Source organism: Haliotis rubra, unplaced genomic scaffold (assembly GCF_003918875.1).
Source record: "Haliotis rubra isolate DU_JTF1 unplaced genomic scaffold, ASM391887v1 Scf414, whole genome shotgun sequence".
Lineage (NCBI taxonomy): Eukaryota > Metazoa > Mollusca > Gastropoda > Lepetellida > Haliotidae > Haliotis > Haliotis rubra.
The window spans coordinates 567607-585757 of NW_025767096.1; the positions used below are offsets into that span (position 1 = coordinate 567607).

At 42.9% G+C, this 18151-nt stretch overlaps 2 protein-coding genes and 1 long non-coding RNA gene across 3 annotated transcripts; 2 read left to right on the forward strand and 1 right to left on the reverse strand.

The window, feature by feature from the left end:
• The first annotated feature begins 1264 nt into the window (after positions 1 to 1264).
• LOC124288297 lies at positions 1265 to 11213 on the forward strand. The gene is made up of 4 exons (XM_046724816.1): positions 1265 to 1410; positions 2863 to 2961; positions 3169 to 3201; positions 6604 to 11213. The coding sequence occupies exons 1-4, from the start codon at positions 1350 to 1352 to the stop codon at positions 9099 to 9101; spliced, it is 2691 nt and encodes an 896-aa protein (XP_046580772.1). The 5' UTR covers positions 1265 to 1349; the 3' UTR covers positions 9102 to 11213.
• LOC124288276 (serine/threonine-protein phosphatase 6 regulatory ankyrin repeat subunit A-like) lies at positions 9203 to 9877 on the forward strand. The gene has a single exon (XM_046724790.1). It carries the CDS (start codon positions 9203 to 9205, stop codon positions 9875 to 9877), a length of 675 nt encoding a protein of 224 aa, XP_046580746.1.
• A 1716-nt stretch (positions 11214 to 12929) lies between the features above and the next one.
• Positions 12930 to 17499, reverse strand: LOC124288299. Its single transcript, XR_006901414.1, has 2 exons — positions 17436 to 17499; positions 12930 to 13186 (listed from the first exon to the last, which is right to left on the reverse strand). It is a non-coding gene; the product is annotated as an uncharacterized LOC124288299 (long non-coding RNA).
• Between the last annotated feature and the right edge of the window lie 652 nt (positions 17500 to 18151).

Here is an 18151-nt window from a genome sequence, read left to right on the forward strand (position 1 = left end):
ACGAAATCCCTCGATTTCCCCGCCCATGACCACCTGGTGTCCTTAATAAAGAACGAGACCCGTGACGATCAGGGTTAAAATTGGTCTTCAGTGCATGAGTATTTCAGCAATATCACGGCGGAGGACATCAGAAATGGGCTTCACACATTGTACCCATGTGGGGAATTGAACCCGGGTCTTCCGCGTGACGAGCGAACGTTTTAACCACTAGGCTACCCCACCGCCCCTTGGACAATTGTGGCAAAGGACAAATGATGCTTCATTATACAAAGCTGTGTGTTTACAACTGATAGTAAATAAAAGCTTTTCTTGCATAGAAGCCTATCTAAGTTTGTTTACTTTATGTCTTTCCGCTGTAACGTAATAGATCCTTGTGTTGTTAGTACGGTTCGATTTCTTTGTTTCTTTCTTATCTGTTTGACTAACTGACACTTTGAATTCAACAGCTTGTACTGAATACTGTTTGAAAAAAAAACCCACTGCAATATTACACGGCTAGAGTGGGCGCGATTCTAACAAAACGAGCGTAGCCCCATTTTGTTCCAGTCAGTTCCGTAAAATCTGAATTCAGTTCCGTTTTGGTAGCAGGGAAATTCGAAAGTAGATGTTAAAAGAAATCCGCACCATAATGGTATGGTATGCTGCTGGTATGGTATGCTGATTGATTGATTGTGTGTGTGAGGTTTTACACCCGTCTTAGCAGCAAAATTCCAGCAATATAACGACGGACGGGGGACGAAAAAATGACTTCACACATTGTACCTAGATAGGGAATTGAACCAGGTTAAACCACCACCATGATGCAGTTTTTCGCAGTTTTGGACAATTTCCAGCTATGAGGGGTGCCAACTTGATGGGGCACGTAACCCCGGAGTGATGCAGTTTTCAGACGTTTATCACAAGAGCAAGGCAAATGTGAGAAATCTACAAGCAACATCGGCGCCACGACTACAGATTTCCGGTGCGTAGACGACGTAGTAATGAAAATTATATATCCACCATTAAAAATGAACTCGTGATCAAGCAGATGACGTCAAATGTTGTTCTTAATCACACAGGTATATGCTAGTCAGGTGTTGGAAATATAGGAGGCAAACATGTGATTGATAGTATGAACATCGACCGACGTACACAGGGTCAGGTTACGATGACACATTACTAAGTCACTCATTGTGATCCCCCAATCCTGAGTTTGGCCTGTTGTCGAATTCACTTGTTGGTGTTGCAACCAAGAATAGCAAAAACAGATGCTCCGTATGTTTTGTCAAAATTGCGCGCTGTACCTCGTACTGAGTAGGTGTCACACACACCGTCGCGCATCTGAACTGTGTACCTAGCAGACACGAGCTATGGAGCTGGTTGCCACTTCGTCGGGTTGTTCAACTGTCAAGAAAATGCGGGCAGATGCAGGTCAGATGTGTTGAAATTTCTTGAAATATGCCGTTAGCCATTTTTCAGCTTGTACTTTGTGTATGTGTGTGTTCGAGCCGGCCAATATGTGTTCAGGCATGCTCAGGCGTGAACTGACTGACTTCCAGTCACCGTGACAACTAGTGAGATAAACATGTGCAGACGCATTGACATGCTGGCTGACTGACTGACTGAGGTTGGTTTTTACGCCGCTTTTAGCAATATTCCAGCAACATCACGGCGGGGGACACCAGAAATGGGCTTCACACATTGTGCCCATGTGGGAATTCGAACCCGGGTCTTCGGCGTGACGAGCCAACGCTTTAACCATAAGGCTACCCCACCGCCCCTTGACATGCTGGCATCCAGACAACCTGTAATATAGACATATTGGCATCTAGACATACTGATGTCCAGATATTTTTACCTCGGGGCGGTGGGGTAGCCTAGTGATTACAGGGGTCACTCGTCACGCCGAAGGCCCGCGTTCGATTCCCCATATGAGTACAATGTGTGAAGCCGATTTCTGGTGTTCTCCGCTGCGATATTGCTGGAATATGTTAACAGCGGTGTCAAACTAAACTCGCTCCCTATTCCGATCACCGGCCACGCTGACATCTTGCCACACCTATATACCTCTAGCTATGCTGGGATCAAGCCAAACTGATCTCTACCCATGTTGGCATATACTCATAGCGAAGAAGCATATTCTGACCCTGAATATCCAGACAACCAAATATATCACCAGAAACACTGAAGATATATTAGCTGAAGTTCAGTTAGAGTCTGTCCCGAGAGCTGCATGTCAATGGTTGGATCCTTTGGTCGCGTCTTTCCGAAAAAGGATCAAAGATGGTGTTCATTGTCGTCTTCTTCATATATAGAATATGTTCAGATATGGCAACATGCTACTTAAATGACAGCATGCTACTGACATGCTGACAACATGCTATTGGCATGACGTGCTGTTGACATGCTGACAACATGCTATTGACATGACAACATGCTATTGAAAAGGTACCATACAGTTGACATGCTGACAACATGCTATTGACATGCCAACATCCTACTGACATGCTGACAACATGGTATTGACATGACAACATGCTATTGAAAAGGTACCATACAGTTGACATGCTGACAACATGCTATTGACATGCCAACATCCTACTGACATGCTGACAACATGCTATTGACATGACAACATGCTTCTGAAATGACAACATGCTACTGAGAGGGTGACAGTATGTTAGGAATAACAGGTTAGGAATAACGATAACAACATGCACCTGACCTGTTAACTCTTAACTCTAACGACATGAAATGACATGCTAACGACATGCTAATGACAATATCGTGTCTCGGAGAAGGTAACGACATGTTTACAACCTGCGACACACTAACCGTTTACACATGCTGAAGCAGCATAATCATGATATCCTTCCTTTCCAGCCAACAACCTTCAAGTGCAGGCCCCCGTTGTTTTGTCTGACGGTCAAAACGTTTACAACATCCAGGATTCCACCGTCACCCTCCAGGAAACAAAATGTGGTAATTACCAAACTGACTATGGATACATTTCTCATAATATTCTCATATTCCTTGCCATAAATAGTTAAGCCATCGATAGTGACAAAAATCCAATTAATTTTCCTTCAAACTGTAGAAAACATGAAGAACCTGAAAGTACTCCAGAAACGGTTCATTTAATGTAAATTATAAACACATTGTACAAATGATTATATGTATTCACTCCAGAAACACCAATCTACCCTTTACAGAACATCATAGGTAAGTGTAACTAATGAGTGAATGAGGGGTGAGTGAGTGAGTGAGTTTAGTTTTACGCCGCACTCCGCAATAGTCCCTCTATATGGCGGCGGTCTGTAAATAATCGAGACAATCCAGTGATCAACAGCATGAGCATCAATCTGCGCAATTGGGAACCGATGACATGTATACCAAGTCACCCGATCCAGTTCGTTAGTCTGCTCTTACGAAAAGCATGGGTTATTGAAGATCAATATTCTAACCCGGACTTCACGGGTGGAGTGGGCTTTTACATAGTTTAATTAATACTCCACAATTATCACGGTAAGGGGGGTGGGGTGTGTGGGTGGGTTGGTGGTGTCACCAGATATTGACTTCATACATTGATCCCATTTGCGACATTGACCGTTATGACAGAGGTAGAGACAGCATCGTCATAGCATCGAGCGATATTACCTACACTGCCTACTTAGGCTGAAAAGAAATAGAATTTCATTGGTTTATGGTACAACATATTTCAAGTGACCGTCAAGGCTGAAACTGATGTATCTGAAGCTGGAAATGGACGTTAAATACAATACGACAATAAGGCACTGCAACTTCATTGCCAAAATAAAGTTGTAATTGCACGAAGTAAAATTGTCGTTCACAGTATTTTCCTTATTGCAGTACTGATTTGGCGTCCATTTTCATGGTCATACCGTTTTAATTCATGTCAGCCATGTTGGATCTGGGGTCCACATTACATACCTTGTTATTATAAGTTGTAGGCTTCTCTCGAGAGTAATACGGTCTGATGTACGCCTTTTTGTAGCAGTGTCTTCCCTCGCCGGTCTGATGTACGCCTCTTTGTAGCAGTGTCACCCCAGCCGGTAGGCGAGGGATGACACTGCTACAAAAAGGCGTACATCAGACCGTATTATCCGAGGGAGAACCATACAACGTATTTATCTTACCGCCATGTTAAATGTACAAAACATCATGACATGCAAACAAAATGGCGCCTGCCTCTCGACTGGATTTTTAGAATCAGTGAAACATATTCTGACAAGCTTAAAACTGCTATAAAAATTGTTAATTATGTTTAAGTTGAGTGTGCAAACCACTCAATGTATAAAATAGCTTAAATAAAGCAGTGAAAGTCAGAAAAATAAATGTGTACAAAGTGAACACAAAAACAGCTGATCGAACGGTTTTCGAACTCCGGGCATGGCATGCATCATATTATGACGTCATACGATTGTTAGCGCTTCCGCTTCTCGGCGGAGAGTTTGCCGGTTACCGTGGCAGCGGGTAATATTTTTTCCAGTTGTCACCCTCCTGGGAGGGGTGACACGGAAACCGGTTAAAGCGTCTTTGACTAATGAAATTTAAGTATTTTACATGAAGGTAAGATAAGAGACAGTGTTATATGTTGTGCAACAGTGTTACAGCTGTTACGCATTGTATCTGTGGATTTAGTATGGGGCTGTTGTGTGCTTATATAGACTTGTGATATATTTAGACAGTTCTAGAAGCTTCCGTCATATTCTGACCCACAGAATGTTATAGAATGATCTGGAAAGGGATGTATAGGCCTTAGTCCAGAATCATCCGCCTGAAAGAGGTATATACGGGGAGCTAGCTATCTTAAGCCATAGAAGACCACCATTTTGTGTGATCACTCTATACTCTGGGCCACTCTCTGTGTAGCCCTTTCTTTCAAGCTGAATAACTGTTGCTGAGAGGGCAATATTAACCTCATTGTCTTTATGGCTATAATCACTATTATTTTGTTTTTTTAAGTTTATTACCTTTGTAATTGTACTTACATATTGATACCTGTATCTTAAGTTGTATTGATTTGTGAATTTAGTTATTTTCAGAAACACAATTCTGTTGCTTGTTGGTTTCAAACCCAGTTCTTTTACTTAATATTAACTTTCAGTTTGGCAATCAAAACGTAACAACAGTCTTAGCCAGGTATTCATATATGTATCCCTACTGTTACATAACTAGTATGACAAGTTTGGTGAAAAGAATATTCAGGATTACATCAATAATAATGTCTGTGCAAAGGAATATCCTGTCTCGACTATCCTTAGAAATAGAAGGAAATATCTAAACTAGATCATACACCAAACTCCACACATCCAGTCATTTTACACAACTCAAAATTGTGAATTTTGAGCATTTCTGGCTTCCATCCTGGGTTTGACCGCCATATTAGAAACATATGGGAGATAAAGTATCTTAAAAGAGAAGTATCATAATACTTAATATATGAACAACTCTCGGCCTTACGTTTAGAAATACCTAAAAGTAATGAAAGGTTTGGCGACCATATCGGAAAAGTTTTGGTGACAATATAGCCTGAGATGGAGCATCCGTCTCCCAACTTTCATGCTTTTTAGTCAATAAGTGGACGATTTAGTCAATAAGCCTTCTCTCTCTCTCTCTGTGTAAACAAAAACTTCTGTTGCACTTTTCAACATATTTTCTCATATCAGAGTAAAAGCTTGTTTTCGTACATTTGTTTTCGATAATAGCTCCAGCAGGACTCCAGTCCTACAATGGCGGTCATTTGACCCTAAAACCCAAACTAATCACTTAATATAAATATCGTATTGTTCCAACTTTCATGCTTATAACTCAAAGTGCACAGTTGTGCTCTATATTGAAACTTAGCCGCTGCCCTTATAATATTTGGAGATATTAAGGTGGTGGTTGTGAGATTGCGATACATCATAGATTACTGAAAGAGAGCCTTAACGTCTTTGACATTCTACAACAACCAGGTGATGATATATTATCAGTAGTTAAGGAGTGCATTCTTAATTTCCGGCTGAGGACGTTAGTCAGTGGACTTTCAGTCTCAGTTTCATGGTGCAATGTGCGCGAGGTTTCAGTGACCCGAAATAAGGCCAATATCCCGGAATATAACGTCTATCTGTCAGTATCAACGTGAAAGTATAATGTGACGGTGCATATGGTATGTGTTTTCCCACACAGGAAGAAATGTCATTGCACATGGCAAACACACACACAAACACACACCACCCCCACCCCCCCCACCCCAATGGACATTGATGACTTCAACACTTACTAACGGAATGGGGTAGTCAGCCTCGTTCACTTGGTTGACACATGTCGTATGACAGTTGAGTAGAGCGATGCTCATGATGTCGATCACTGGATTGTCTCTTCGAGACTTGATTATTTACAAAATGATGATGGGGACAATGACTTTGACCCCATGAAACGTGGTCCGTGTTACTTTATTTGGTTCAGTTGTGTATTTTAAATGTCTGGAGAACAAATGTCTGTTTACCACAACATATCACAAAAGAAAAATCTTTAACTATAATCTTCTCGATTTGATCATGAAAGCTTCCTTAGATGCATGCCATTGCATTTTAACATCTTCTTTGCTTCTATTTTCAGATGCGACAGAAATGCTGATGAAATGTGAGGATCCTGACAAACATGTATCAACCTATGCAGAAAGGACAGCTTTGAAGCATCTGAAAAACACTGGATGTGTGTTCATCAAAGGAAGAAGTGGTACAGGGAAGTCTAGGGTTGCTCTCAGTCTTTTATCGCAGATTGAAAAAGACACAGGAAGAATACCTTTGGTATTGTCCTTTCCCCAACAGTGGAAAGACGTCCCGCTGGGGAAGTCTAAAGGACAATATGTGGTGCTAATTGACGATATATTTGGATCCTCCAACCTGTTTCAATCCCAGGTAGATGATTGGAGTAAGGTGCTGAAAATCATGAACGCTGTAGTAGAGCTTGGCAACATCTTCCTGGTGTTGACCTCGAGGCCAGAGATCAGTGCACAGTGTGAGAAGAGGATGAAGAAACACGAACTGTTTAAAAGGATCAAATGCGTCACTCTGGATGACGGCGAGTTCTCACTCAGGGTTTCAGAGAAACAGAAAATCATGGAGAAATATTTCGGGAGGAAGGTAAGGCTATCAGAGGAAGACATGAAACAAATTGCAGAGATGAAGACATCTCTTGGTTTTCCCCAGTGTTGTGCATTTTTTGCATCAAACAAACTTCCATCATCAAGAGCTGTCAGCTTCTTCCGCAGCCCCCAAGTTTGTGTCAAAGAAATTCTTGACTGTTTGAAGGAAAATGAGCCACTGAGCTACTTTGTGTTATTACTGGTGATGATTCAAAAAGGGTTCCTTGACCACAAACTCTTGAAATCAAGAAAAGATAGAAACCTCAGTGGCGTGGTAGCGGATTTGTCCACATTCTGTGACATTCCAGGTCCTCCAGGGTATGGCCAGATCGCAAGTAAAGCTGCTACTCTCTCTGGTGTTTATCTCCTAAGCACACGAAATGGTTTTGAATTCCAGCATCAGTCAATATACGATGCAGTTTTCCTTGATCTTGCTGGTGAGGACCCAGAAATGTGCATCAAAATTTGTCCTGCACAGATGCTCGTTGAGCTGGTGAGGACACAAAGTAAGGAGACTGAAGAAGAGGGAGTTGTGATTCTCTTGACAAAAGAATACTTCGAGATCCTTGCTGACAGAATTACAAACATCCTTCTGTCAGAAGACGGAAGTGAGATCCTGAATCACCCCTCATTACTTGACGAAAACTTTCGACCATATCTTGAGACAAAATTGGAGCGAAGCGTATGCGAAGACATTGGTAAAAGAGAAGTGAGTGCTTCAAGCATCACATACTACCCCGACATTTGTAATATGCTCGTCCCTCATGTTGTGTTCACTTATACATTCCTCCTTTCACACATGGTGATGAAGCAAAGCGCGCTGGCGAAATACATTCTATTGCAAAGTTCAAACATTCCAAATGCTGTTTTGAAAGAATTTATGATTTGTGCTATCTACCAAAGTCACAATGAAGTCATTAACTTGCTGCTGGACAGAGGGGTTATTCCGGATGAAACTTGTGTGAAGGCACTTTCAGCCTCCCAAAGCATTGATGAAGCAACATCGTCTCGATTGCTTGATTTGATATCAACCGCTTTGGAACGATTCCAAGAAAGAGAAGATGTCTTGTTCTTGGCGTCTCTGAATGGAAACGTGGAATTGGTTCGGAGAATCATAGACGCATCTGGAGATGGAAGTCATGAGATTTGCTCCCATGGTCTTTCTGCTTTGTTCAAGGGGATGGCAAATAATCCAGAATACAACAATGTTGAGTGGTGGCAGAGGAAACGCCAGAGCCTCGAGGAAATACTCCAGTTACTGTTAACTTACATCCCAGAGATGGAGGAAGTTTATAAATGTGCGGGACATGTATGGCCAGTAGCTATGAAGATGCTGATAGAAAAGAGCACATCTCACAATGTTGATGTCCACAACTTAAAGAACTGTCTGCAGGTAGCATGCGAGGTCGGAGGAGGCGAGTGTGTACGCATCATCTTGGAACATCTGACCGTTACAGAGGGCACGTATGACAACATTGCAGACTGCATATGCCTGTCTGCACAATCAGTCACAGACAGCTGCCTAAAAATTCAGTTGTTGATGAATTATATTGATACGTTTTGTGCGAACATTGGAAATGTTCCATCACACAGCCAATTACTGAACAGGATATTTGGCACGTTTACACTATTAACTACAGCGTCCGAACTCGGTAACCCCGACACTGTGAAGATGCTGATACAGAAAGGAGCTGATGTCAATCTGGAAGATGGTATAGGCTCTACACCTCTTCATACGGCTGTGTGTTGGGACAATTTAGCCTGTGTTACAGCTCTTCTTGAAGGTGGAGCCCTTGTAAACAAACGTGTACCAGGTTGTGAGCCTGTCCTTTTTGCTGCAAAGAGGCTTGACATAGTTCAGAAGCTGGTAGCTGCTAAATGTGACATCAATGCAACAGATGAAGATGGGAGAACAGCTCTACACACGCTGGCCACATCTAACAACTTTGTTGTTCTTAAATTTTATTGAACAAAGGATGCAACGTTGATCAGAAGGATGAGTACGGCATCACAGCGTATCATTTGGCAGCACTGTGTAGCGATCTGGATATACTGAAATATCTGCATAAAATGCATGCTAAGCCAACAGTTGATGTTCACGGATGGTCAGTGCTTCACTACGCTTGCAGGTCCGTCAATGAAACAATGGAAAAGGTGCAGTTCCTGGTGGACACTGTGAAGGTGCCAGTCGATACAAGAGACGAGGATGGAAGAACGGCACTGTATCCAGCAGTGCAGAGAGGTGATGCAGAGGTGGTGGAGTTCCTGGTAGAAAGGGGGCTGAGTATAAGGGACAGGGACAAGGATGGCAACACATATCTACATGCAGTATTTCAAATGTCCATCCATGATGAAATGCTGACGTTCCTTTTCAAGGCCAACTTGGCTCCAGACTTGTACAACACACGTGATGGAAGAACACCACTGCATCTGGCAATAGATTCAAGACTAAGGTATTTCTCTGAAGACCATTTGGTCACTTTGATTGACAGAACTTCCAATATCAATCACAAAGATTCCGAAGGAAGGACGCCTCTTCATATGGCAGCATACCGTGACGCCAGTTGGGTTGTGAAGCGACTCCTCGGAAAAGGAGCTGACAAAGAGATAAAGGATTCAAAAGGATGTAAAGCTATTGATTTGGTGCCTGAAGATGGAAGTGGCGAGACGAAAGCCCTTTTGTGTCCTGAAATACCGACCCCTGAAATTGTACACAGCGGACAGGGTGCGTCTCCAGAAGACTAACTTACAGCAAGCTACGGTTATAACGAACCCAAGTGATCACGTATTCTAGTTCGATATAACCGTAGTTTCTTGTACGCAGTTCCCCGGTTGTTGTAGCCGTACTGCACTGTACTTTGAAAAGCATCAAAGAGATTCACACTAGTGCAACGCTACAAAATCGGTACAGAAAAATATATCATCAGACTTTTGTCAATTCAGCCAGTGAACATTTGACATTTGTAGCTTGACAACAGAAATGAAATGTTAACTTTGATTATGGGACAAGCATACGCAAGCAATGTATTCATAACTTCTTTCTAATGGTCATGCTAGTTTCAAGTGCACGATACAAATTCGAAAATGGACTTACTGGTCCAAGTCGAAATCGACTAAACCGAACCATCGACTAAACCGAACCGAGTGTAGATTAAACATTGCCCAGGCATTATTATGCACATACACGTGTCCCCACCTCCAGAGAGAACAGCCAGGAACATATTTGTTCAGTCGTATCCTGGTATCTCGAACAATGTGGGACCGGGTTGTAGCTTCGAGATATCCTGGCGTTCCAGATAACGAGACCTGATCAGCTTCCTTCCCCGAAGCTACTCCTCGGTAAACAAAATAAACCCTTCCTCCTCTTCATTACAAACAGGGGCGGTGGGGTAGCCTAGTAGTTAAAGCGTTGGTTCGTCACGCCGAAGACGAGAGTTCGATTCCCCACATGGGCACAATGTGTTAAGCCCATTTTCTGGTGTCCCCCGCCGTGATATTGCTGGAATATTGCTAAAAGCGGCGTAAAACTAAACTCAGTCAGTCAGTCAGTCGTTGCAAACAGATACGAGTTTCTAAACAATATTCATATATAACTAATCAACTTTAATCTCAAATATTGTTCTTACAATTCACTTGTCTGGGGATACAAAAGTCTGACGCTTCATATTGTTTTCAGAGTATTCATTTCAAATTCCACCAGGTGTTAGGCAACAGGTATATTACAGCTGAAATAAAATGATAGCTTAATTGTCTATTCATGAGAAAAGAAACCCATTTGCAATTCTTAAACCGTATTTATAAGATTCATACGGGTATATAAGGTGAACAGTTGGTATTAATTACGGTAAAATATGTGTTTAACACACCATCATCAGCAGCAGCAGCAGCAGCAGCAGAATTGTTTGAAACAAATAATAATCCTTTAAAAAGAAACAATAGGACACTTTAACTGACAGGGACATAATGGTTTTGAATTCTAAACTTCAACGTTGAATTGTGTTATTATATCTCAACATCCAGTTTTCACTCTTTGTACATAGGTGGCAATTAAATATTGGTATATGTGCTTTACACACGATCACTATGTTGTTAGTTGTTTCCTTTTATAGTTTACGAAAACCATTAATTCAATACATTTGTTGGAATTCTAGATCTTTTCCCAATAATTGAAGGAACCCTGTCCGAATAATGTATTCCGCCTATTTCACGGGGTTGAAACTGTTTTAATGAACACAACCGCCTCCGTGGTGTAGTGGTTAGAGCGTCCGCCCGGAGAGCGGAAGGTCGCGGGTTCGATCCCCGACCGCGTCATACCAAAAGTCGTTAAAATATGGTACTTGTTGGTCCCTGCCTGGCGCTCGGCATTACTGGGTACAACAAGGACTGGTCGGCTCGGAGTCATTATAATGTGTCTGAGTGGGGTATTCATGCTTCACTGCAGCATGGTATCTCAGTGGGCTAGCACTATAAAACCAGTTTAAGTCTGGGCTAGAATAAGCAGTCGCACAAACATATACACACGCATGCACGTCGTCATATGAGCGAAATATTCTCAAGCATGACGTTAAACCCAATTTCACCTCACCTCACTTTAATGAACTCAGCAGGGGAGGTAACCACAGGAGGCAAATATAACAGTGAAACAAGAGCAACATTCCAGCTATGTGACGTCAGCCTGTTACAAATTGAGTCTGGACCAGACAATCCAGTGACTGAAATCGTGAGAATCGATCTATGCAATTGGGATTCGATGACATGCATCAACCAAGTCAGCGAGCCTGACCTTCCAATCCAGGTAGAAGCCTGTTACGACAAGCATGGTTTGCTGGTGACCAATTCTTTCCCGGATCTGCATGGGTTCTCACCTTCGATTACGTATATTCCGTAATGATATACCAGGGATATTTTCAGTCACGTATAACTGAATTAATAAAAAATCAATTAGGTCACCATAGTAACGCGCACATACCAAGTCAACGGGGCAGTGGGGTAGCCTAGTGGTTAAAGCGTTCGCTCGTTACGCCGAAGACCCGGGTTCGATTCCCCTCATGGGTACAATGTGTGAAGCCCATTTCTGGTCGTGATTTTGCTGGAATATTGCTAAAAGAGGCGTAAAACCCAACTCACTTACTATCAGCAACCCATGCTTGCTACAAAAGGCGACTATGCTTGTCGTAAGAGGCGACTAAGGGGATCGGGTGGTCAGGCTCGCTGACTTGGTTGACACATGTCATCGGTTCCCAATTGCGCAGATCGATGCTCACTCATGCTGTTGATCACTGGATTGTCTGGTCCAGACTCGATTATTTACAGACCGCCGCTATATAGCTTTAATATTGCTGAGTGCGGCGTAAAACTAAACTCACTCACTCACTCACTGTCAAGTCAACACTCACACAATGGCTCACTCACTTTATCACGAGCAGATCCTCAGAAAACTGGAAACATATTTGGATGGAACCGGATACGAACAATGAATAACGTTTTTTCAGGTTGATATCAAGGTATGTTCAGCATGTCAACTCAACAAACATATCCATTGTACAATTAGGTTTATTCAGTAATAATCAATCAACGTTTTGGATCAACTACAAAGCAGGAAATAATATGATCATTCAAATATTCATGTTGTAACATCATCAAAATATATTTTAAAATTACGTCAACGACCTCCAAGTTTTTCTAAACATCAGTCATATCTATATCAATTACACAATTGACTTCAATGACTACATCGAGTGTATTTTATTGAGAATTGTTCTTTCTGTTAAATAGATAAATCCGTGAAATCCGAAGCATATTCTTACTGCACTTCCATTTATTTACTCAAGAGTTAAAGTTCATAAACGTATGAACAATATACAAAGGAATATAATCCAGGGATATCAGCTACGTAACTGCATGAAGCCAAGAGACAGCGCCATGTCTTCATCCTTGCTTCTGTTCCTTGTCGATTGTCCCAACCTTCACAGTTTTGTCCTTCTTAACATCGATGAACTACTTTCCGCTGACGTCAGTGTAGGTCCGACATTCCTTTATAGTTCTGTTGGGTACCTGGAAAATAGTATACCGTGTAAGCATGTATCTCACCGTGGTCAGTCTCCAGTACACCGTGTAAGCATGTATCTCAACGTGGTCAGTCTCCAGTACACCGTGTAAGCATGTATCTCAACGTGGTCAGTCTCGAGTACACCGTGTAAGCATGTATCTCACCGTGGTCAGTCTCCAGTACACCGTGTAAGCATGTATCTCAACGTGGTCAGTCTCCAGTACACCGTGTAAGCATGTATCTCAACGTGGTCAGTCTCCAGTACACCGTGTAAGCATGTATCTCACCGTGGTCAGTCTCCAGTACACCATGTAAGCATGTATCTCAACGTGGTCAGTCTCAGTACACCGTGTAAGCATGTATCTCAACGTGGTCAGTCTCCAGTACACCGTGTAAGCATGTATCTCAACGTGGTCAGTCTCGAGTACACCGTGTAAGCATGTATCTCAACGTGGTCAGTCTCGAGTACACCATGTAAGCATATATCTCAACGTGGTCAGTCTCGAGTACACCATGTAAGCATATATCTCACCGTGGTCAGTCTCCAGTACACCGTGAAAGCATTATGTATCGCCTAGTTCAGTCTATAGAACTGCATATAAGCACAATATCTCACCGTGCTAGTCTACAGTAGTGCATATCAGCATAATATCTCACCGTGTTCAGTCTAGAGTACTACATGTAAGCACTACATCTCACCTTGTTCAATCTTGAGTACTACAGGTAAACACTACATCTCACCGTGTCAGTCTAGAGTACTACAGGTAAGCACTACATCTTACCGTGTCAGTCTAGAGTACTACAGGTAAGCACTACATCTCACCTTGTTCAATCTAGAGTACTACAGGTAAGCACTACGTCTCACCGTGTCAGTCTAGAGTACTACAGGTAAGCACTACACCTCACCTTGTTCAGTCTAGAGTACTACAGGTAAGCAGTACATCTCACCGTGTTAGTCTAGAGTACTACAGGTAAGCACTACGTCTCACCGTGTTCAGTCTAGAATACTACAGGTAAGCACTACATCTCACCTTGTTCAATCTAGAGTACTACAGGTAAGCACTACGTCTCACCGTTTCAGTCTAGAGTACTACATGTAAGCATTACGTCTCACCGTGTTAGTCTAGAGTACTGCAGCTAAGCACTACATCTCACCGTGTTCAGTCTAGAGTACTACAGGTAATCTCACCTTGTTCAATCTAGAGTACTACAGGTACGCACTACGTCTCACCGTTTCAGTCTAGAGTACTACAGGTAAGCACTACGTTTCACCGTGTCAGTGTAGAGCACTACAGGTAAGCACTACACCTCACCTTGGTCGGTATAGAGTACTACAGGTAAGCAGTACATCTCGCCGTGTTAGTCTAGAGTACTACAGGTAAGCACTACACCTCACCGTGTTCAGTCTAGAGTACTACAGGTAAGCACTACGTCTCGCCGTGTCAGTCTAGAGTACTACATGTAAGCACTACATCTCACCGTGTTCAGTCTAGAGCACTACAGGTAAACACTACGTCTCACCTTCTTCAGTCTAGAGTACTACAGGTAAACACTACGTCTCACCGTGTTCAGTCTAGAGCACTACAGGTAAACACTACGTCTCACCGTGTTCAGTCTAGAGCACTACAGGTAAACACTACGTCTCACCGTGTCAGTCTAGAGCACTACATGTAAACACTACGTCTCACCGTGTTCCGTCTAGAGTACTACAGGTAAGCACTACGTCTCACCGTGTTCAGTCTAGAGTACTACAGGTAAATACTACGTCTCACCTTGTTCAGTCTAGAGTACTACAGGTAAACACTATGTCTCACCGTGTCAGTCTAGAGCACAACAGGTAAACACTACGTCTCACCGTGTCAGTCTAGAGCACTACAGGTAAACACTACGTCTCACCTTGTTCAGTCTAGAGTACTACAGGTAAACACTACGTCTCACCTTGTTCAGTCTAGAGCACTACAGGTAAGCACTACGTCTCACCTTGTTCAGTCTAGAGCACCACAGGTAAGCACTACGTCTCACCTTGTTCAGTCTAGAGCACTAAAGGTAAGCACTACGTCTCACCTTGTTCAGTCTAGAGCACTACAGGTAAGCACTTCGTCTCACCTTGTTCAGTCTAGAGCACTACAGGTAAGCACTACGTCTCACCTTGTTCAGTCTAGAGCACTACAGGTAAGCACTACGTCTCACCGTGTTCAGTCTAGAGTACTACAGGTAAACACTACGTCTCACCGTGTTCAGTCTAGAGTACTACAGGTAAGCACTACGTCTCACCTTGTTCAGTCTAGAGTACTACAGGTAAGCACTACGTCTCACCGTGTTCAGTCTAGAGTACTACAGGTAAACACTACGTCTCACCGTGTTCAGTCTAGAGTACTACAGGTAAGCACTACACCTCACCGTGTTCAGTCTAGAGTACTACAGGTAAGCACTACGTCTCGCCGTGTCAGTCTAGAGTACTACATGTAAGCACTACATCTCACCGTGTTCAGTCTAGAGCACTACAGGTAAACACTATGTCTCACCGTGTTCAGTCTAGAGCACTACAGCTAAACACTACGTCTCACCGTGTTCAGTCTAGAGCACTACAGGTAAACACTACGTCTCACCGTGTCAGTCTAGAGCACTACATGTAAACACTACGTCTCACCGTGTTCCGTCTAGAGTACTACAGGTAAGCACTACGTCTCACCGTGTTCAGTCTAGAGTACTACAGGTAAATACTACGTCTCACCTTGTTCAGTCTAGAGTACTACAGGTAAACACTATGTCTCACCGTGTCAGGTCTAGAGCACAACAGGTAAACACTACGTCTCACCATTGTGTCAGTCTAGAGCACTACAGGTAAACACTACGTCTCACCTTGTTCAGTCTAGAGTACTACAGGTAAACACTACGTCTCACCTTGTTCAGTCTAGAGCACTACAGGTAAGCACTACGCACTACGTCTCACCTTGTTCAGTCTAGAGCACTACAGGTAAGCACTATGTCTCACCTTGTTCAGTCTAGAGCACTACAGGTAAGCACTTCGTCTCACCTTGTTCAGTCTAGAGCACTACAGGTAAGCACTACGTCTCACCTTGTTCAGTCTAGAGTACTACAGGTAAGCACTACGTCTCACCGTGTTCAGTCTAGAGTACTACAGGTAAACACTACGTCTCACCGTGTTCAGTCTAGAGCACTACAGGTAAGCACTATGTCTCACCTTGTTCAGTCTAGAGCACTACAGGTAAGCACTACGTCTCACCTTGTTCAGTCTAGAGTACTACAGGTAAGCACTACGTCTCACCGTGTTCAGTCTAGAGTACTACAGGTAAACACTACGTCTCACCTTGTTCAGTCTAGAGCACTACAGGTAAGCACTACGTCTCACCGTGTTCAGTCTAGAGTACTACAGGTAAACACTACGTCTCACCTTGTTCAGTCTAGAGCACTACAGGTAAGCACTATGTCTCACCTTGTTCAGTCTAGAGTACTACAGGTAAGCACTACGTCTCACCTTGTTCAGTCTAGAGCACTACAGGTAAGCACTACGTCTCACCGTGTTCAGTCTAGAGTACTACAGGTAAACACTACGTCTCACCGTGTTCAGTCTAGAGTACTACAGGTAAACACTACGTCTCACCTTGTTCAGTCTAGAGCACTACAGGTAAGCACTATGTCTCACCTTGTTCAGTGTAGAGCACTACAGGTAAGCACTACGTCTCACCTTGTTCAGTCTAGAGTACTACAGGTAAGCACTACGTCTCACCGTGTTCAGTCTAGAGTACTACAGGTAAACACTACGTCTCACCGTGTTCAGTCTAGAGTACTACAGGTAAACACTACGTCTCACCTTGTTCAGTCTAGAGCACTACAGGTAAGCACTATGTCTCACCTTGTTCAGTCTAGAGTACTACAGGTAAGCACTACGTCTCACCTTGTTCAGTCTAGAGTACTACAGGTAAACACTACGTCTCACCTTGTTCAGTCTAGAGTACTACAGGTAAGCACTACGTCTCACCTTGTTCAGTCTAGAGTACTACAGGTAAACACTACGTCTCACCTTGTTCAGTCTAGAGTACTACAGGTAAACACTACGTCTCACCGTGTCAGTCTAGAGTACTACAGGTAAACACTACGTCTCACCGTGTACAGTCTAGAGTACTACAGGTAAACACTACGTCTCACCTTGTACAGTCTAGAGTACTACAGGTAAACACTACGTCTCACCTTGTTCAGTCTAGAGTACTACAGGTAAGCACTACGTCTCACCGTGTACAGTTTCGTGTACTGTGGGTGATGATGCTCATACACGGGGTCGTTGCTGGCTTTGTTGTAGCAAGGGACTACTAATTTTAGTTTGTTATACGCATTTCGACTAGCAATGCACATTGTCATCGGGACAAAATAAAGTTCGTTAAATCCGTCAGTTCGTTGTAAGCGTGTTGCTTATAGAAGCAGTTTACTGTGTATGACCCAACACTGGAACCAGTCAAGGAGTCAGCTTACATTACGAGACCGGATGCTTAGCAACGGTTTACAGGTCGGAAATGTGCTATTTGTCCTTATCACACATGGCTGGTACCTGTATAGTGAGTGAGTTTGGTTTAAAGACGCTCTTAGCAATAATCCAGTGGTTTCTGTAGCTTTGAGGTTGAAGTGTTAGCTCTTCACTAAAGAAATTATATTAGCCCATGTTTGATGTCGCAAGCGGAAAATGGCAAGAATAGCACAAAAGGCCTGGTTTTACTCATTTTACACAGCTACAAAACAGGGTATGTAGTAGTCTTATATATTTCCGCAACGTCAGCAGGAATTAACGTAATAGCATCAACGGTTATCTGATTATGCAAAGTATTCGCACGCGTGATTTTACAAGACAACTTCAGTTATACTTAAACCCGGAATTTTCAGACACTGATTTGATACAAAAGTTTCTAAGGTTAATATCGGACATCAATGTGGTGCTGATAAAGACGGTTAATCCA

Excerpts from the sequence above, each read along its gene's own strand:
- LOC124288297 (XM_046724816.1), top strand. The coding sequence starts at position 1,350 with ATGGAGCTGGTTGCCACTTCGTCGGGTTGTTCAACTGTCAAGAAAATG. Across the intron at positions 2,962-3,168 it reads CCTCCAGGAAACAAAATGTG|AAACACCAATCTACCCTTTA; the intron begins GTAATTACCAAA and ends TATTCACTCCAG. Across the intron at positions 3,202-6,603 it reads CCCTTTACAGAACATCATAG|ATGCGACAGAAATGCTGATG; the intron begins GTAAGTGTAACT and ends TTCTATTTTCAG.
- LOC124288276 (XM_046724790.1), top strand. The coding sequence starts at position 9,203 with ATGCATGCTAAGCCAACAGTTGATGTTCACGGATGGTCAGTGCTTCAC.